The 22,210-nt window shown below is 38.1% G+C and overlaps 1 protein-coding gene across 1 annotated transcript in view; it reads left to right on the top strand.

Annotated features, from left to right (window-relative positions):
- Positions 1-22,210, top strand: part of LOC103192009 (multidrug resistance-associated protein 1-like) — a 197,748-nt gene that overhangs the window by 5,107 nt on the left and 170,431 nt on the right. Inside the window, exons 2-3 of the mRNA XM_007934913.1 lie at positions 5,767-5,994; positions 16,488-16,549. Of these exons, the coding sequence (XP_007933104.1) occupies positions 5,767-5,994; positions 16,488-16,549 (290 nt within the window). The remainder of the gene's footprint in view (positions 1-5,766; positions 5,995-16,487; positions 16,550-22,210) is intronic.

Below are 22,210 nucleotides of genomic sequence, written 5' to 3'. Positions count from 1 at the left end.
TTGGGTCTTTTCTTCCTTTTCTGTCTTTTTCATAACCTTTTGCTTTCTTCATGGATGATGTTCTTGATGTTATCCACAATTCCTCTGGTTTTTGATCATTGGTTCAATGCATCAAATCTATTCTTTAGATGGTCTTTAAATTCAGGAGGGATATAATCAAGGTCATTTTTTGGCTCTTGTAGACTTTTAATTGTCTTTAGCTTCAACTTGAACTTGCATTGATCAGTTGATGGTCTGTTCCACAATCAGCTCCTGGCCTTGTTTTGGCTGAAGATATTGAGCTTCTCCATCTCCTCTTGCCACAGATGTAGTTGATCTGATTCCTGTGTAGTCCATCTGGTGAAGTCCACATGTGTGGTAGTTAAGTTTGTGCATCAACTTGGCTGGGCCTGGTTGAGTGGCTGGGCAGCTGGACGTAGTATTCCCCGTGATGGGACTGATAACCAACTCCATGGTGGAATCTACAGTGAACAGTTGAGTAGCTGCCTTAGGAATGTGGTCTGCTTCCTGTATACAAGGAGAAGCTTTGGGATTGGTTTCTAGCTTATGGCATGCTTGAATCATGCATGTAGCCATCTCGTAGTTCAGCAGCTTGCCATGCTCTGCTGACCTTGGGACTTGCAATGGACTTGAAGTAATGGCCTGCTGTGTGTGTTGGTAACATCAGGACTGTGCCATTTTATTTGTCAACCTTGAGCTTGTTAGCCTCAGAAGCCAATAGCTGTCTGAGTGAAGAGATGGCTCTAGCTTTAGTGGGCCAGGAGCAAGAGGCAGAACTGAAGCCCAAGGCTGAAGGGATTTGACCTAGCCCCTAGAGCCTGGCACTTTGAACTTAAACCTCCAAACTGTAAGAGAATAAACTTCTGTTTGTTAAAGCCATCCCATTTGTGGTATTTCTGTTAGAGTGGCACTACATAACCAAAACAACATATATAGTGACTGTGAATGTTGTTGAAAAAAGATATTTGCAGTAAATAAATCATTGGTTTTGCAAAATTCTATCATGCAATCTCCAGTGTTATTTCTATCACCAAGGCTATATTTTCCAACTACTGGTGATTCTTCTTTGTTTCCAATTTTTGCGTTCCAATCACCAGTGATAATCAACATATCTTGATTGCATGTTTGGTCAATTTCACACTTCAGAGTTGGTAAAAATCTTCGATTTCCTCATCTTTGGCTTTGGTTGTTGGTGCATAAATTTGAATAATAGTGCTATTAAATTGTCTTCTTTGTAGGTGTACAGATATTATCCTATCACTGACAGCATTATACTTCAGGATAGATCTTGAAACATTCTTTGTGACAATGAATGCCATGCTATTCCTCTTCAATTTGTCATTTCCGGCACAGTACATCATATTAGCAGTTTTATGTTTGCACTTCCTCCAAATTGGAGAAAGGACATTACAATGCTATTTTGTGGAACTATTAGAATTTCTTCCTTGATGTTTTGGCTGGGACGCCACGAACGCAGTTCTCTAATATACCTACAGATCTCTCTGACCTCTTCTACTTCATTAACTGGAGATTCTTCTCTCCTCCTATCAATCCAGGAGTTAGGTGTCTTTCTACAGCTAAGTATCTGTAGAAATCTTTCTGAATCTGTTTGCTAGGAACCATCCTTTCTTGAGGGAATTGATTCCTAAAGGAGGAAGGAAAGCTAATGATAAGTTTAGAGCCAGAGTTATTTTTAGGCCTTGCTTTCTTCTGGACTTCCTCCTCCATGGAACTGGTTCAAAGTTCCATCTTTTATAACTATATCTGAAAAAGCAAGGGCCATCTCCTGTCAACAATACCTTGTTTTTTTTTTACATGTGTGTCTTAATTATCTAGTGCTACAACAGAAATATCACCAATGTATGGCATTAACAAACAGAAATTTATTCTCTCACAGTTTAGGAGGCTAGAAGTCTGAATTCAGAATGTTGGCTCTAGGGGAAGGCTTCCTTTCTCCGTCTTTTGGTCCTAGGAGGATCCCAGTGCATGGACCTTGGGTTCAAATGACATGCTTTGCTCCCAGGTCCTCTTTCTTGGTAGTAGTAGAACATCAATCTCTGCTCACTTCTCTCTCCTTTTACCTCTTGTAAAATAAAAGGCGCTTGAGTGCATACCCCAGGGAAACTCCTCTTCCATTGGATCAGGGCTGATGGGATTAAGAGTGTTGCATCCTAGCCAAATCCTTTTACAATTGATCAGTTTATCACATCATGGGGAATGGTTACATAACTGTCACATTACATCATTTCATATCTGCCAAACCACTGAGAATCATGGCCTAAACATCTTGACACATATATTTTTGTCATGGAAAATTCAATCCTTAACAATATGGAATCCATACTGTGAGTAGTTTAAAAGTGCAAATAGGGAGAGGTGCCATCATGTCAGCTCCAACTCATAGAAACTCAACGTACAACAGAACAAAACAGTGCCCAGTCCTGTGCCATCCTCAGAATCCTTGCTATGCTTGAGTCCATCATTGCAGCCACTGTGTCATTCCATTTCATTGAGGGCCTTCCCCTTTCTTGCTGACCCTCTGTTTTACCAACTATGATTATCTTTCCCAAGGGAATAGTCCCTTCTGACCAAAGTAGGTGAGAGGGAGTCTGGCCATTCTCACTTCTAAGGAGCATTTCAGCTGTACTTTTTCCAGGACAGATTTCTGTTCATTCTTCTAGCAGTCCATGTTATTTTCAATATTCTTCACCAACACCACAATTCAAAGGCATCAATTCTTTAATCTTCCTCATTCATTGATCCAGCTTTCACATAGATGTCAAGCGACTGAAAATACCATGGCTTGGGTTAGGCACACCTTAGTCTTTAAAGTGACATCTTCGCTTCTTAATACTTTAAAAAGATCTTTTGCAGCAGATTTTCCCAATGCAATGTGACATCTGATTTCTTGACTTTTGCTTCTATGGATGTTGATTGTGGATCCAAGTAAATCCTGACAACTTCAATCTTTTCTCCATTTATCATGATGTTGCTATGATAAAAATGAAATGTCCCCAAATTGGGAAGTTCTAGATGAAAGTGAGACAAAGCTTTTAATCTTGAGCTCTCTGACTTCAATTCCTTACAGACATGCTTATTTTAAAATTTAACATAAAATTTCATCTTGGTATAGGGCCAAATATGATCTAAAATGAAAGAAAGGAATATTGTAAAAATTTCCCAGGACTTTAATTCCATGAGGTATGTTTGGTCTAATTCTCAGGTAGAAATTGTCTGTTTCCTCACAGTTTGACCTATTCTATGGGCAGAACCCAACTTTCTCAGGTGTCACCTTTGGGCTTCTTTCTCCAGGTTATCTGGTTTTCTCTTGTCCTAAATCTCAATCTTTTCCATGTACCTGTAACACCAGTCCCAAGAAATAGGTTCAATGTTCCTTGATACCTCTTCTTTTAATATTACTACATTGTCTTAACTTTATTTCCATTAATCAGAATTCTAAAAATTACTCCATTTTCTATTGCTTTGGGTTCTAAATAAATCAAAACCAAATGCTTTATGGAACCCAAGACATGTTAAAACATGTGTTAAAACAGAAATCATTTTAAGCCAATGTCTTAGTTATCCAGTGCTACTATACCAGGAATATGACAAGTGGACGGCTTTTACAAATAAATGTTTATTCTCTCACAGCTTAGGAGGCTAGAAATATGAACGCAGGGTGCCAGCTCTAGAGGAATGCTTCCTCTTTCTGTAGGATTGGGGGAAGATTTTTGTCTTCTTTCAAGATCTGTGGGCCCAGCATTCCTTAGAAATCTCCATATGTCTTAGCATCAATTTTCCCTGGTTCTTAAAGCAGGGATACTGGGTCCAAAGAATACACTCTGCTCCTGGCTCTTCTTTCCTGATGGTAGTAGGTCTCTTCTCTGCTTGCTTCTCTCTCTCTTTCTCTTTTTAATCTCTTGTGAGATAAAAGATGATGTAGGCCACACTCAGGGAAACTCCCCTTATACCAGATCAGGGCTATGACTGGAATAAGGATGTGGCATCCCATCTTAATCCCCTTAGAAATGATTGGCTAGTCACATTACATCACATCATGGGGATGACTACATCTTTACATTACTGACAAATTATATCATTATATAATTGCCAAACCACTGAGAATCATGGCCCACCCAAGTTGACACATTTTTTGGTGACACAGTTCAATCAATTACGGTTAATAATACAAATTGCTTGTAGTTTAATATATTATTTGTAAACCAGAGTAACATTTCGACTAGATTATCAAAAATGTTCTGAGGATTAAAGAACTTCTAAGGATTTTCACACCCTATCTTATCAACATTTCCATGGAAACAGGGCCAGAACAGTGTATTTATATAATATCAATTTACCCTAAAACACAGCTTTTAGTCTGACCTTGGAGTCTATTTCTGACTGATTGCACACAGGTAATCTTCAAGAGCCCAGTGCCTAAGGCAAAACAGTCTTACTATGCTACTTACCAAGCTGTTGTGTGACTTAAAGGTTACTGCAGTAAACCACTTTCAAGGCTCAAGGTGCAGAATAAGGTCCCAGGACATTGGCTTGGATGGGTTACCCCAACCTTATGGAGCTAAGAAATATGGATCCCACAAGAAAGAAAACTATTTCCTATCTGTGTCACCTGCTCTGCATCATAGTAATTTGGATAAAACTTTGTTTCTTTGTACAGGGTTCACAGTGTCAGTATTTATTTCAAAATAAAATTAATTTTCTCTTAATCTCCATATTTCTCTGTGTCAAGTGTCAAATTTAGTTCTTTGCTAATCCTAATTTCTATAAAATTGTTTATTTGTTATGTTGTTATATAATTAATCTGAAGAGTAAAATTTAGATTCAATGATTTTTAATAATAAGGGAGTTATTTCAATTTTAAAGCCATTGTGATAAAATTCGCTCTACAAAATCCTGAAACTTGTCCTTCCCAATTTTCTGTAGAGATTAGAAAGAAGGAACCCTGGTTGCACAGTTGTTACATGCTTGGCTGCTAACCCAAAGGTCTGTGGCTCAAACTCATCAGTTGGTCAAGAGAAAAAAGATGTGGCAATCGCTTCCTTAAAAATTACAGACTTTGAAACCCTATTGAAAATCCTATGCAGCAGTTTAACTCTGTCCTATAGGGTCACTAGGAGCTCTGGTAGCATAGTACCTAAGGCACTTGACTGCTAACCAGAAGGCTGGCTTTTCAAACCCACCAGCCACTCCTCAGAAGGAAGGTTGGGCAATCTACTTCCGTAGTGATACCACCTCGGTAACCCAAGGAGGGGTAACTATGAGTCAGGTCTGACTCAATGGCACATAACAACAACAACATAGGGTCACTAGGAGTCAGAAATTCACTTCAAGGCACTCAACAACAGAAATCAAAATCAAACCCCCTACTGTGAGTCCATTCAGGCTCATAGTGACCCTCATACGGTTTCCAAGACTGTAATCTTTATGGAAGCAGACTGTCTCATTTTTCTCCCGAACAGCTAGTGGAATCTTTTGGTTAGCAGTCCAATGCTTTAACCACTGCACCACCAGAGCTCCTTAACAACAAAGGCATAAAATGCTGAGTTTGCAAACATATAAATGACATCCTCAGACAGGGAAAGAGTTTCAAGCTTCTGTTACCGAGGAGATACAGGTTTTCTAAGAGCAACCACGTAAATTGAAAAGTTGAGAACTAGCAGGAGCAAACTTCCTTGCAAGGCAGTCTCGGATTTTCTCCTCCCATGTTCCACCTCGCCACCTCTTCCTTCTCCCCTCCCATCCCAGACGCTCTCGCAGTGGAGGCGGAATGTGGGCAGGGCGCTAGAGGCAGGGTTAGGGCTGAGTTCATGTCCTTTCGCCTTCTATGCGATAGCCGACAACTCCCTGCCAAGGACAGCAAGGGCGATTCTCTCCGCCTCAGGTGGCAAGGCACCCTCGCTGACCATGTTTTCCACTTGGAGATGGAGCAGAAGCGGCTCCTACGAGCGGGTCCCCGGCGGACTCCAGGCGCAGGTAAAGCGCATTGGTGGTCCTGGAGGGAGAGGCGGAGCTGGTCTTTTGGCACAAGGGCGGGGGTAGGGAGGGGTGTCTCTGATTCTTCAGACCCTGAAACTTGGGACAGTTGCCTTAGAGGCTTGTTTTAATAGTAACAACTCCCGCCCCCCCCCCCCCCCCCACACAGACACAAATTCAATCGTGAGAGCTAAGAGAGTCCCCCAGGGATGATGTGAAACCTAAGCAACCATCTCAGTCTCGGTGGAAGTCAGAGGAGAAAAAGCAGCATTTGGTAAATAGCAAATTCATTCCTAGAGAAGAATGAATCAATCTGACCGCTCCACAGGGTTAGAAGTTGGGGTGCAATTCTACAAGTGAGTCATTTGAACCGCGAGTGACCTGACGAACGGTATTCTGGGTGTGAGCTGACATGGTGCTGGGATACTGAGGTCTGGGGCAGATCCAGAAACTGCACACACTCCACTGTGCCTTGCCCCTCCCCATGGTAACACGTGCTTCTTCCACAATAAGAGTCATGTGCTAATGCAGAAATACAGGGAAATGTTCCTGCAGTTGTCCATTAGGGACGATTTGGCAAACAAGGGTTCCATTTGTTTCACTCATCACTTTAGAAAACATGGCTTAGAAATAGACCTTAATACAAGTAGTTCTGTAGTTTTAACAAGGGAAACAAACAAAAGACTAAAACACAGATTGCAGACTCCAGGGACAGTGTTCTAATTCTGGCTTTGGTTAGTAATTTAAATTGTTAAATGAATATTACAGCTATTCTTCTGATCACACATGAAACGAAACTAACTTTCTTTGAAAAGTAAAACATTATATATAAAGAACTCCTTTGAAAAACTATAATTATAGAAGCTGAGTAACAAGTCTTTGAAAATTTGAAAGCTCTCCACCGGGACCATATGTCTTTTTTACTTTATGTTAGAGATGGCAGTTTAATTCAGGTAAACTGAATTAACATCATTAGTGAGACTTCAAAGGTGGCTAAAGGCAGTAAATTACAAACTTGTAGGGTGGGGATTTATAAAACTCTTAAACAAATTTCTCTCCAAAATTTTCTTTGTGCACATCCTCTAGGATTTGCCCAACATTTATTTCCTTCATATCTACTATTCAACCCACTTCCTTCCTATTCCACCTACATCATTGCTGTCTTCTGGAAGATTTAAAGTTTTGTACACTGGTTTCTGTTGATTTTGTATATAAGTATTTATTTGTAATCGTTTTCATCTTCTCCATTAAATTTTACTTCATGAGATACTCTATATGCACCATGTAAGTCTTGTAAAATCAATTCTGAATTATCCATGGTAACAGAAGACAGTATTCTAAAGAGTGGAATATACTGTAATTCATTTGTTTTTAAAATGAATTATGTAATGCTTTAATTATCGATTTGTCATCCTATTTACCATTACCTTGCCTAATATTTAAGTTAATGGCACAATGGGGGTTCAGTGGTAGAATTCTTATTTTCCATGTGGGAGACCTGAATTCCATTCCTGACCAGTGCACCTCAGGCACAGCCACCGCCATGTGTCAGTGTAGGCTTGCATGGTGCTAGGATGCTGAACAGGTTTCAGCAAGGCTTCCAGACTAAGACTGAGTAGAAAGTAGAGTAAGAAATAAGGCCTCGTGATCTAATTCTGAAAAACAGCCAATGAAAACCCACTGGATCACACCAGTTCAATCCACAATAAGTCATGGCATTGGCCAGTATTAGACAGCATTTTTTTCTGTATGGTATCCCTATGAATCAGGAACCAAAGGAGAGTTGCTAACAACAACAGCAGCATTTGCGTTAACTAAAGTTGCATAGGCCTGGCTCAGGCCACCTTATTTTCAATAGACTTATATGCATGTGAAAGCTGGACAATGCACAAGAAAGGCCAAAGAAGAATAATTGCATTTGAATTGTGGTGTTGGTGAAGAATACTGAAAATACCATGGACTGCCAGAAGAACAAACAAATTTGTGCAGCCTGAATGTTCCTTAGAAGTGAGGATGCCCGGACTTCATCTCACCTACTTTGGTCATGTTGTCAGAAGGGACCAGTCCCTTGAGAAGAATATCATGCTTAGTAAAGGAGAGGGTTGGCCAAAGAAGGGAAGACCTCAGCGAGATGGACTGACAGAGTGGCTGCAATGATAGGCTCAAGCATAGCAAGGATTGTGAGGATGGTGCAGAACTGGGCAATGGTCCATTCTGTTGTAGATAGGGTCACTGTGAGTCAGAGCTGACTCAATGGACCTAATAGTAATATAAAGTTGTGTGGTATATGACAGGTTGTACATGAGGTTGCATGAGTCAGAATCAATTTGAGGAAAACTAACAACAACAGGAAAAGTCATATGGGAAGAAGGTAGCCAAGGGAGAAAGTTGGATAAGTGAGAGGAAATAACCTGGTTTTAATAATTTACTCAGGTAATCTACAAAACAATAGTCTGAATGCCAAAGAATAAGAATTGAATTAGTTCCCCTAGCCAAGAGCTGCTTATACCTGATACACATATTATTAGAACCTAGACTTTATTATCCTACCTGAGCTCAAAGTTCTTTTACTTTTTCAGCATACTCCAAATATTCTTGCACTTTGTTGACTTTTATATTTTAAATTGAAATATAATTTTGATTCCATCATTTAATCACTAAATGCTTTTTAAAAAATATTAATTCTTTGCTTTTTAATCTAGGTTTGAGTATTGTTAACAATTTAATTTCTTCTCTTATTATCGACCTTCATTCAATTTCCCTTCATAGATGATCGTATTCGTTTCCAAAGGCTAATTAGTTGCCATAACAAATAACCCCAAACTAGATAACTTAGAACAATAGAAATGTATTATCTCATGCTTTTTTGAGGCCAGAAATCTGAAATCATTGTGTTGGCAGGGTTAGTTTCTTCTAGAGGCTCTGAAAGAAAATCTGTTCCATAGATCTCTCCTAGTTTCCTACTCGATGGCACATAACAACAACAACAACAGTTTCTTGTGATTTTTGACAATCCATGGCAATCCTTACCTTGTAGACATATCTTCCAATCTCTGTCTCTGTTTTCACATGCTGCTCTCTTCTGTGTGTCTGTATCTCAGTTTATAATTTTGCTCTACTTATTTTGGTTTAGAGTCCTCCCTAAATTCAGGATAATTTCATCTCCAGGTCCTTACCTAATCGTGTCTAAAATGATCTTATTACAAAGTTTTGAGGCACCAAGTGGGTAGAAATTTGAGGGGATGAGGGAAGCCCTCTTAAACTCATTGAAACGATTTATACAGTTTTAGTAATTTCTAAATAATTGAGAAAATTTTCATGTTTTTTATTTGCTAAGTTGGTTTCATGATCTAAGATTTGTCTACCTGAAAATAAATTGAAGACATTCTTTGACTTGAAGTAAAGGTAAAATTAAAGACAGTTATAAACTAAAATGTATTATAGCATATTCACTGAGTGCCCTGTATAAAGTAGAGTGATCTTGATAGAGTCATGGATCAGGAATCCATTTAAAGAGGAAAGAAAATATGAATTTTAATTGCATTTTTTAATTTATTATTTCTGTGGTGGCAAAAAAAAAAAATAGTTGAGAACTTTAAATCATATTGAAAATTTTGTGTAATTACATTTATGGCTGAAACTTTATATTTTTGATACAATGGAGTTCAGGAAAAAAAAAACAAAAACCTGTACTGTAAGACAACAAAGTGACTTTCTGATTCAGTTTTAGGGCTGGCAGACTGCTAACCACAAGGCTGGTGGTCCAAACCCACCAGCCACTCCTCAAAAGGAAGGTTGGGCAATCTACTTCTGTAGTGATACTGCCTTGGAAACCCAAGGAGGGGTCGTTATGAGTCGGATCCGACTCGATGGCATTGAGTTTGGTTTTTGGTTTTGGTGGTGACTTATGGATAGAAACTTCTAAATCAATAAATCTAGCTCTATATCTATCTATAAGTATATATATTTGTTGGCAGGGCTTAGCCTATGTGGTGGTTAAGGTTGTGTGTCAACTTGGTTGGGCCTGGTTGAGTGGCGAGGCAGCTGGTGGTATTTATTCCCCATAATGAGACTGGCAATCAACTTGTGGGATCTACCACAAGCAGTAAGTAGCTGCTTTAGGGCTATGGTCTGCTTCCTGTATATAAAAAGCTGCTTTGGGAATGGTCTCTAGCTTATGGCACAATTGAAACCTGCTTGTAGCCGACTCGTTGTTCAGCAGCCTGCCATACTCTGCTGGTCTTGGGACTTTTATTGAACTTGTTTTAAATGGCCTGCCGTGTGGTTTGGTCATATCAGGACTGCACTTTTTTACTTGTATACCTTGGGTTTTTCAGCCTCAGCAGCCAGCAGCTGAGTGAACAAAAGCCTCCAGCTCCAGTGGGCTGGGAGTAGAAGGCAGAGCTGAAGACCAAGGTTGAGGGGCTTTCACCTAGTCTCTAGAGCCTGACACTCTGAACTTAGACTTAAAGCCTCCAAATTGTATGGATAAACTCCTGTTTGTTAAAGCCATCCCATCTGTGGTATATTCCTGTCAGAGTGGCAATAGGTAACCAAAATAGCATCCATCCCTCCATTCACAGATTCATTGAAAACATGTTTATTATGAGCTAGTGTCTGGGTTATGCACCATGGTAGCATAATGGTTAAGTGCTTGGCTGTTAACCAAAAGGTTGGTATTTCAGACCCACCTAGTGACTCTGTGGAAGAAAGATCTGGTAATCTGTTCCTGTAAAGATCACAACCTAGAAAACCTATGGGACAGTTCTACTCTGTCACATGGGGTCTACATAAGTTGAGAATTGACATGACAGCACCTAACAATAACAACAACAACAGGGCCTAGATTACATCTAGAGATACAAAGATAAATCAAATATAGTTTTTGTCCCCTAGAGGCACTGAGTCTAGCAGGAGAGAAGCACCTGTCAGCAAATGATTAGACAGTTGGGTAAGAGTAAGGAAAATTCAGTGACTGCAGATCTGAAGCAGCCTCCCCAGGGCAATATCTTGAGATTGTTTGGGTAACACAAAAACAGTTAACCCAAGCCTTGAGACCTGGGGTGGAGAAAGAGGAATTATCAAAGGCTGTGGATCCTGCATAGGTTTGAAGTACAAGTAGGAGTTAGCTAGATTTGATAGAGAAGGACCTGGGCAAAAGGGATAGTCTCCCTAAGTAGCAGACAACAACATGTGGCAAGTTCAGATTTAAGAGTATGGAGTTATATTGGACACTAAAAAGAACTAACTGGATTAGAATCTAGTCTCTTGTACTTCTTAGTTGGAGAATCTTGGACAAGTTTCTTAAACTCTAGACTTTAGTTTCCTCATCTCTAAAACAAGGATGACAAAAATGATCTACCACAAAGATATGTCATATTTAGTTAGGTAATATACTTAGTATAGAACCTGATACATGGTAAGTGATTAAAAAATATAACTCTTTTCCATTTCTAGATGTTTAACTTTCCCATAACTTACTCCACTATTTGTAGAACCCTCCTTTAAATTCCACAAAGGAAGCTCCTAAAGGAAGGGGATATGAGATGCTGTTAAATGTAGCAATCAGTCACACAGAATGTCTCCCCATAAAACCACAGTTCAAGTTTAAACCCAAGGTAGACTGAAATTGGCACACTTTACCAGGTACTGGACCCTGACTCTTCTGAGATCTGGTGGTCTAAGGGTTCTTCCTTAATTCACTTCCATTCAAGCGAAAATCACCTTTTAGTCTTCACTGTCTTAGTTATCTAGTACTGCTATAACACAAATATCACAAATTGGTGGCTTTAGACAACAGACATTTATTTTTCTCACAGTTCTGGAGGTTCAAAGTCCAAGTCAGGGTCTCAGCCATTTCTATTCCCTCCTTGTCAGTAGCTACAGGCATTCTTTGGTTTCTTGGTATCCCACAGTTTGTAGGTGACCCTCACATATCATAGTTCTTCCCCTAGGTGTGTGTCTCTGTGTCAGTTTTGTTCTTTTCTTTTCTTTTTTTTTTTTTCTATAACTTAGAAGCAATTAGGGTTAGGGTCAACTCTGTACTGGTATGACCTCATTAATGTAACAAAAAAAATCCGATTTGCAAATAGGATCATACCCACAAGTACAAAGTCAGAAAATCAACACATATTTTTGAGATACACAATTCAATCTGTAATAGTATGGTTATGGAGTGCCTACAGTATGCCCAATGGTAAACAAGTACAATAAGTAATAATAATAATAAAAACTTTAGAAAACATAAGCCTGTGCTCTTTTTTGCAGTGGACTTAGGGAGACAGAAGGAATGAGAAACTCATTGGGGTTGGTTAGGTCTACAGGCTAAATGTGCTATCAAGAATAGGGTGAGTTAGAAGGACTGGGGAATGTTTAATGGATAAGATGGGAGCAAGTTGTTGTTAGGTACCGTCAAGTCGGCTCCAACTCATAGGGACCTTGTGTACACTGAACAAAAGACTGCCCAGTCCTGTGCAAGCCTCACAAGTTAGAACACTGAAGATGCCCTTAGAAGTGTCGTGCTCTATTTTTCACATAAATGTTGGTTCTCAGGAATATTTAATAATAAGGCCACTGTGACCCATGCTATGAATTCAGTAATTTCCTATTTTTTGAGAAGTCCATTTTTGTTGTTAAAAGTTAATTGCATTCACCGGACATTTTACCTGCCTGCACTTCCTCCTAGCAGGTAAAATATGTGTGGACTTTACTGTAATCAATCCAGTATAAGATTTCTGGCCTGCATTCAAGGAAACTATTTACCAGAGAAATTAACGTTTTCAAAGGGGGGAAAAAAAAGACTTGGAAGGAATATTAAATTAAATACTGAGTTTTTAATCTGCTGAAGCAATTGCATCTAGTGGCTTTTGCTATTTATCAATGTACCCCTAAATTTAGGGACTTAAAACAACTATTTTATATTGCTCATAATTCCTTAGATTAGCTGAGCCACTTTCCAGTGTGGGTCAGTTTAACTGTTCTCTGGTAGTCTCTCTTACACATTTATAATTAGCTGGCCAGAAGGCAGGAGGCTGGAGAGTTTAGAACCACCTCACTTACATATCTGGTGGTTTTCAAGCTGTTGGCCAGGGTGACAAGCTGACAGATGAAGCACTTTAATTACCTTCCACATAGCCTCTTTTCCTCCAGCAGGCTAGTTTGAGCTCATTTACTTGGTACATTCAGAGTTTTAATGAACAAAAATTGAGAGCAGAAATGGTAAGTTCTCTTGAGTCTTAGTATTGGGGCTATCAATATAATATATTCTGTATTTTCCTGATTAAAGCAAGATCCAGGTCAGCTCTGATTTAAGAGATGGTAAATAAGATTCTGCTTCTTGATGGGAAGAGCTACAAAGAGTTTCTGGACATTTTCAGTGAACCACAGAAATATACATGTTTGGCCTTGATTAAGATTCTTCCATTGGTGACAAATTAAAATCTTATATTTTATCAAGTTGACAACTCCCTGTGAAACTGAGCTGATGTTATAAAATATGTTCTCCAAGTTAGAGAAATTCGAAATATATTCCTGAATAATGTGTGCATTGATTTTCCAAATACATTGGGTAATGATAATCATTTCATAGCTAACATTGTTGAGTGCTTGCTTTGTGTCAATGGTTTAACATACATTTTACATTTATGATTGTATTTAGTTCTTGCAACAATTTTGTGATACCAGATACTGTTTTGGTAAATTATGTATATCTTAAAAGATATATTATTTACTATAACTCAAAGAACACATTTGGACTTGAATATTGTTGTTTCTCATCCATACTCAGGATATTTTGCTGTGTAGGATGGAATTTTTTTCACTTTTTTTTTTAATTTCAAAAAATGTATTATAAAGCATATCAAACAGAAACAAAGATTGTGTGTAGGTACCATAGCTTGTTTATCCATTCATCTGGTGATGGACACTTTGGTTGTTTCCATCTCTTTGCTACTGTAAACATTGTAAATAATACTGAAATGAACATGGATGCATATATATCTATTTGTGTCATGGGTCTCACTTCTTTAGGATATATTCCTAGTGATGGGATTGCTGGATCAAATAGTATTTCTATTTCCAACTTTTTAAAGGGTGTGCCATACCATTTCCCACCGCAGTTGCACTATTTTACAGTCCCACCAGCAGGATATGAGAGTTCCAACTTCTCTACTCTCTTACTAACTCACTGCTGTTGAGTCAGTCCCAACTCATAGCGACCCCTCCTTGAGTTTCCGAGGCAGCATCACGATGGAAGTAGATTGCCCAACCTTTCTTCTGAGGAGGGGCAAGTGGGTTTGAACCATTAGCCTTCTGGTTAGCAGTAAAATACCTTAGGCACTATGACACCAGAGCTCCTACTCCCTTGCTAGCGTTTTTGCTATTTTCTGCCTCATGAAATTTGCCATTTAATTATTGCTAGGGTGAGATTATATCTCATTGTTGTTTTGATTTGCATCTCTAATGGGTAATGGTTGTGAGCATTTCTTTATGTGTTTGTTGGCTGCATGAATATCTTCTTTGGTAAAGTGTCTGTTCATATCCTTTCCCCATTTTTGAATTGGATTGTTTGTCATTTTGACATTAAAGTGTTGAAGTTTTCTATAAATTTTAGAGACAAGTCCCTTGTCAGATATGTTATTGCCAAATATTTTTTCCCAATTTGTAGGTTCTTCTTTTATTATTTTGGAGAAGCTTTCTGATGCATATAAGAATTCAATATTTAGAAGGATTAGTCATCTAGTTTCTCTTCTGCTGTTTGTACATTTTGGGTTGTGTTTGATAGTCTATTTATACCATAAATTAGGGCCCCTAAGTTTGCCCCTATTTTATCTTTGATGAACTTTATAGTTTTGAGTTTTATATTTAGGTCTTTGTTCTATCTTGAGTTCATTTTTGTGTATACTGTGAAGTATGGATCTTGTTTCATTTCCAGGGAGTGGCTGGTGGGTTTGAACCACCAGACTTCTGGTTAACTGTCAAATGCCTTAGGCACTATACCACCAGAGCTCCTCTTATTTACTACAAGTCAAAGAATACATTTGGACTTGAATATCATTCTTTCTCTTCCACACTCAAGACATTTTGCTGTATAGGTTTGAATTTTGTTTGTTCATTTGTTTCTTCTTTTTTTTTTAGTTTTGAATAAGCAATGTAGTAAAACAATTTTTAAGTTTTGGTATGAAATCCAAACTGTGTTTCAGAGGATCACTGAAAAAAAGTTGTTAGATATAAGAAAATGTATAAGAATAAAATTTAAATTGGTGCTCAGTTTTATTTATAAATATACAAAAAGGTCAATGCCTGATTCTAAAAATATAAAATGATTTTTTATTGAGGTGTTCCTTTTCTAATCTTCTTTAAGTTTAAACCACCAAAGCAACAGGAACAACTTTATGAAAATGCTCTGACCTCCAGAAAATAAAATGTAATTGTGATGAACATATAAATGTGTATGTAATTGTATAGTTGTACAGAATACATATATTTAAATACATATACAGGAATAAAATATATGCCTATTATGTTTGTTTATTTTCTGTTTTTCTAAAAAGATAAAATGTTCTCAATTAAACATGCTAAATTATGTGTGCATACACTTATACACTGTCACATAATTGTATTAATTCAGTAAATAACCATTAACAGCTCATAAGTTCAAAGAACTGTATTAAGATATGTATTTTTTTTTGTTAGTTGCTATTGAGTCTATTCCTACTCATACCAACCCCACGTGTGTAGAGTAGAACTGCTCCACAGGGTCATCAAGGCTGTGACCTTTCAGAAGTAGACCACCAGGCCTGTATTCCAAGATTCCTTTGGGTGTGTTTGAACCTCTAACTTTTTGGCTAATAGTTGAGCCTGTAGCTGTTTATACCACAGGGACACTCTCTCTATGCATACACACACATGCACACACATACATGTACATACACACAGACACACACACACATATATATATATATATATATATACATATGTATACACACACACAATGAGAGAGACTGAATGGGAGAGAGAAATAGCAATTTTAGAAATTATTTCTTTCCAATACAGTTTAAAACTATGTAACCCACTGCCTTCAAGTTGATTCTGACTCATAGCAACCGTATAGGACAGAACAGAACTGCCCTATAGGGTTTCCAAGTCTGTAATCTTTATGGAAGCTGACTGACACATCTTTCTCCCTTGGAGTGGTAGTAGGTACAAACTACTGACCTTTTTGTTAGCAGCTAAGCACTTAACTAATGTACCACCAGGGCTCCTTAATATGATGTAAACACTGTCATAACGTTGGAAGAAATCTTAAAATTTTTCAGTCTAACATGCATCTGAGGATATCTTCACTTGACTGTATTCCTTATGGATATGATATTAACATAGTTTAATTGTTAGTAGAGTAAATTATTTCTTATTTTTGAGCTATATTTTAAATATTTGAAATGTAAATTAAAAGCATTTCTATCATACACTAATTGATACATTTTTCTTTTTAGAAATGCAGTCCAGAGAAAAGTGCTTCATTCTTGAGTAAGATGACCTATTCCTGGTTTAGCAGGTACGAATTTTATAAATTTGTTTGTAGCACACTAAGCTGAGGAGGATGACAAGCAAGCAAAGCCTATGTGTCATTATTTAAGTCTGGATATTTTACAAAGTGACTTTGTGTAGATTTTTGTTTCCCAAATTATTTATTATAAAGAAATTACAGTTAATCTGTGCTAAAAAGTTCCACAGATAGGAGAGTACTATGTGGATTCCAGAACACTTAAATTGTTCTCATGAGGAACCCGTCCATAGACCAAGAAGCTATTGTTTGAACAGAACAAGGGGATACTCTATGTTTTAAAGTGTGGAAGGGTGTGTACATCAGGGTTGCATCCTTTCACCATACTTATTCAGTCTATATGCTGAGCAAATAATCAGAGAAACTGGACTATATGAAGACGAAAGTGACATCAGGATTGGAGGAAGACTCATTAACAACCTGTGATATGCAGATGACACCACATTATTTGCTGAAAATAAAGATGACTTGAAACACTGTTGATGATGAATGACTACAGTCTCCAGTTTTCATTACATCTCAATGTGAAAATGAAAATCTTCATAACTGGACCAATAAGCAACATAATGATAAATGGAGAAGAGATTGAAGTTATCGGGAATTTCATTTTACTTGGGTCCTGTCAACACTCATGAAGCAGCAGTTAGGAAATCAGACATCGTATTGCACTAGTAAAATCTTCTGCAAAAGACCTCTTAAAAGTGTTAAGAAGCAAAGATGTCAGTTTGAACACTAAGGTATGCCTGACACAAGCCATGGTATTTTCACTCGTCTCATGTACGTGTGAAAACTGGACAGTGACTAAGGAATATCAAAGAGGAGTTGATGCTTTTGAATTGTGCTTTTGGCAAAGTATACTGAAAATACCGTGGACTGCCAGAAGAGTGAACAAATCTGTGCTAGATGAAGTTCAAACCAACCAGAATGCTGGCGGTTCAAACCAGCCGGAATGCTCCTTTGAAGTGAGAATGTCTAGACTTCATCTTACCTACTTTGGTTATGTTATCAGAAGGGACTATTCCCTCAAGAAGTATATCATGTTTTGAAAAGTAGAGGGCCAGCAAAGAAGGGGAAGACCCTCAATGAGATGGATTGACACAGTGGCTGCACTGAATAGCAAGAATAGCAAGGATTGTGAGAATAATGCAAGACAGGGAAGTATTTTGTTTTGTTGTAGATAGGTTTGCTATGAGTTGGAGCCGAGGGATGGCACCTAACAGCAACAACAACAATACACCTTTAACATTGCTGTCCATTTTAGTTTTTTTACTCATATTAACTCTAGGGAATGGCAGAAAAATGAACTTTTTTTTTTTTTTGAGTATCATGTTCATGCTATCCACTTTATGTATATGCTACCTGGTTCAATTTGTACCCAAACCCTATGAAATAGGCATTAATATCCCCATTTACAGATAAGAAAACTGAGGTTCATAAAGAGGAAGTAACTTGTCCATTGATACGCAGTTAGGAATACATTACATTGGTGCTAGAAGCCAATTCCTTTGTTTCGTGGTTTCATGGTTTTTTCACTCTACCTATTACTTGGAATGTTCTCATATATACCTGTATCTTCTACTATAGGGGCAAACAGAAGTAGAATATTATTAACAAAATTAACAATTTTTATAAAATATATTCTGTGTTATCCCACAGAAGAATAATTCATCCATAATGTTTGAAGTCTCAGAAATATATTAGGAAATACCCATAGTAACCTCTGACTTAAAAAAGGAATTAAACCATATTAAAAAAGAAGAGTTGACATTTTCTAATTTTATAAATTTAGAAACTTTCTTTAAAAATGTGTTTCTTTTTTATCCCCCAATAGGACAGCATTTTTGATAAAATGAAGCTAAATTTGTATTAAGTTTATGCCTCTTGCTCTTTTCTTGGTAGAAACTAAATTGCTCAATTTGATCTATAGATACATTCTCAAATATGGATAAACATTTTTATTTTACTAACTTTTTATTAGGAGCTCTAGTAGCGTAGTGCCTAAGGCACTTGACTGCTAACCAGAAGGCTGGCAGTTCAAACCCGCCAGCCACTCCTCGGAAGGAAGTTTGGGCAATTTACTTCCATAGTGATACCGCCTCGGAAACCCAAGGAGAGGTCGTTATGAGTCAGCTTTGCCTCGACAGCACATAACAACAACTTTTTACTGTGATTTGGGTGAAAGTTTACAGAATAAATTGCTTTTCCATTCAACAATTCATACATATTTTATTTCATGACATTGATTATAATTCCCACAATGTAATGGCACTCTTCCCATTTCCTCCCTGTGGTTACCAATTCCCTTTCCCCTTCTTTCCTATCCATGCCTACCTTCTGAGATTTACCTCTGGGCAAATGCTGGCCTTTTGCTCTCTTTTGTTTGTTTATTCTAAGAAGTGCATACCTTGGTGTTACTGTTCACCTCATAGACCTGTCTATTGTTTGGCTAAAAGTTGAGCCACGGGAGTGAGTTTAGTTCCAAGCTTGAAAGGTAACTAGGGTCATAGTCCTGGGGGTTCCAGCAGTCTCTATCAGACCAGTAAGCCTGGTCTTTTGACTAGTATTATTATTTTGAGATTTGTTCCACATTTTTCTTCCACTCTATCCAGGATCCCTATTGAGATCCCTTTCAGGGTGGTTGGCAGTAGTAGCTGGGCACCATCTATTTCTTCTGGTCTCAAGGTTGTGGAGGCTGAAGTTCACATGGTCCACTAGTTTCCATGTATCTTTGATTTTCTACACTCTTGTTTGCTGTGGACAAGGAGAGACTACTAGTTGCATTTTAGACGGCTTCTCATAAACTTTTAAGACCCCAGTTGCTAGTCACCAAAGTAGGATGTAGAACAATGTGTTAGTAGACTGTGTTATGCCAGTTTACCTTGATGTCCCCCATGATTATGGCCTTGTGCTCATAGGCCCAGTGATCCACTCCCTCAAGGTGTTTGGTTATGACTAAGAAGTTTTCATATTGTTGCCTCCTTTTAGCTCTACTGTATACATAGACATCATTACAGCTCATTCATATACTTTTGTAGAAATATTGACTACCCAATCTATATATGGTCGTGGGTATAGTATCATTTGCCTATCGATATCTGATCATTTTGCCTGTACTTATGTATCCACTCATAGATTAGTATTTGTTATTGCTCATCATGGAGGATTGTGTATGTGATAGTGTTTACCTTTATGGTCTGTATGTCTTATGCACCTCTTCATGTCTACCTTTTCATTAGTGATATTGTGCTGGTCACCCACTATTTGTATATTGTCTTTCCCTTTTCACTGATGTTAATATGTGTCTTTACGTACTTGGTAATTTTCCCTCCCCTCCCCTCCCTTCTTACCCCTGTTAATCACCAAAGAAAGTTTCTTTCCAAGTATAAATCTTTCCTTGGGTCTTTATAATAGTGGACTCACACAATATTTGGCTTTTTGTGATTGACTTATTTCACTCAGGGTTATATCTTCCAAGTCATCCACATTATGAGGTGTTTCACTGATTCTTCATAATTCTTTAATGTTGCATAGCATTCCACTGTGTGTATGTACCAGGTTAGTTTCTTTATCCATTCAACTGTTGATGGGCACTTAGGTTGTTTCCATCCCTTTGCTATTGTGAATAATGCTGAGATGAACATGGGTATGCATGTATCTGTTCATATCTGGCTCTTAGTTCTTTAGGATATATACCTAGTAGCAGGATTGCTGGATCAAATGGTATTTCTATTCCAACTTTTTATGGAAGTACCATGTGGTTTTCCACAGTGATTGTACTATTTTACATCCACCAGCAGTATCTGAGAATTTCAATCTCTCCACACCCTCGACAGCTGGGATTGATTGTTTGCCGACTTGTTAACTTTGCTATTATTGATGGTGTTAGATGATAACTCATTGTCATTTTGATTTGCATCTCTCTAATGACTAAGGATTGTGAGCATGTCTTCATGTATTCATTAACTTCCTTAATATATTCTTTAGTGAAATGTCTGTTCATGTCCTTTGCCCATTTGTTAATTGGATTATCTTTTTGATGTTGAAGTGTTGAAATTTTCTATAAATTTTAGAGTTAAGTCCCTTTTTGGATATGTCATGCCAAATAATTTCTTCCCAATATGTAGGTTCTCTTCTTACACTTTTGGAGAAGTCTTTTGATATGCATAAGAATCTAATTTTTAGGAGGTCCTAGTCATCTAGTTTATTATCTGCTGTTTGTTTATTCTTGGTAATATTTAATAATCTATTTATGATATAAATTTGGATCCCTAAGTTTGCCCCTATTTTTTCTTTGATGATCTTTATAGTTTTTGGTTTAACATTTAGATCTTTGATCCATCTTGAGTTGTTTTTTGTATGCAGTGTAATCTTGTTTCATTTTTCTATGAATAGATATCAAGTTTTGCCAGCAACATTTAATAGATTCTAGATCATCGTCAAAAATCATCTGTCCATAGGTGGTAGTTATATTTCTGGGTTCCCAAATCTGTTACATTGTTCAATGATGGTGTACCAGCATCAAAGTGTTTTGACTACTGTGACTGTACAGTGAATTTTGAGATAAAGAAGTGTGAATCCTCCTACTTTGTTATTGTGCTTCACTAGTGCTTTGCTTCTCCATGGTCTCTTTACTTTCCATATAAAATTAGTGCTTGGTTTTTCCATCTCCTTAGAAAATATTGATGGAATCAGGATTGGAATTGTATTATATCTATATATTCCTTTGGGTTGTTGTTGTCATTAGATGCCATCAAGTTGTCTCCAACTCAGAGCAACCCTATGCACAGCATAATGAAACACTACCTGGTCCTGAGCCAGCTCCATGATTCATGCTATACTTGAGCCCATTGTTGCTGCCACCGTGTAAATCCATCTTGTTGAAGGCCTTCCCTTTTATCAACCTTCCACCTTACAAAGCATGACATCCTTCTCCAGGGAATGGTCCCTTCTGACAACATGACCAAAGTGTGTGAGACAAAGTCTGGCCATTCTCTCCTCCAAAGAGCATTCTGGCTGCACTCCCTCCAGGACAGACCTGTTAGTTGTTTTAGCAGTTCATGGTACTTTCAGCATTCTTCGCCAACACCACAGCTTAAAAGCATCAATTCTTCTTCAGTCTTCTTTATTCATTGTCCAGCTCTCACATGCATATAAGGCGATTGAAAGTACCATGGCTTATGTCAGACACACCTTAGTCCTCGAGGAGACATCTTTGCTCTTCAGCACTTGAAAACAGTCATTTGCAGCTGATTTGCCCATTGCTATACGTCATCTGAAGAGCTCTGGTAGCATAGTGCCTAAGGCACTTGACTGCTCACCAGAAGGCTGGCGGTTCAAACCCACCAGCCACACCTTGGAAGGAAGGTTGGGAAATCCTACTTCTGTAGTGATACTGCCTCGGAAACCCAAGGAGGGGTCACTATGAGTTGGAGTCGACTCGACGGCATATAACAACAACAACAGCATAAGTCATCTGGGGAGGTCTGGTGGCATAGTGCCTAAGGCTTTTGATTGCTAACCAGAAGGCTGGTGGTTCAAACCCATGAGCCACTCCTCAGAAGGAAGGTTGGGCAATCTACTTCAGTAGTGATATTGCCTCGAAAACCCAAGGGAGGGGTCACTATGATGACTCGACAGCACATAACAACAACA

Source organism: Orycteropus afer, unplaced genomic scaffold, assembly GCF_000298275.1.
Source record: "Orycteropus afer afer isolate SDZICR_OR568_19922 unplaced genomic scaffold, OryAfe1.0 scaffold00022, whole genome shotgun sequence".
NCBI classification, from domain to species: domain Eukaryota; kingdom Metazoa; phylum Chordata; class Mammalia; order Tubulidentata; family Orycteropodidae; genus Orycteropus; species Orycteropus afer.
The sequence above is the reverse complement of the archived record's forward strand: the minus strand, read 5'-3'. Positions and strand labels throughout refer to the sequence as shown.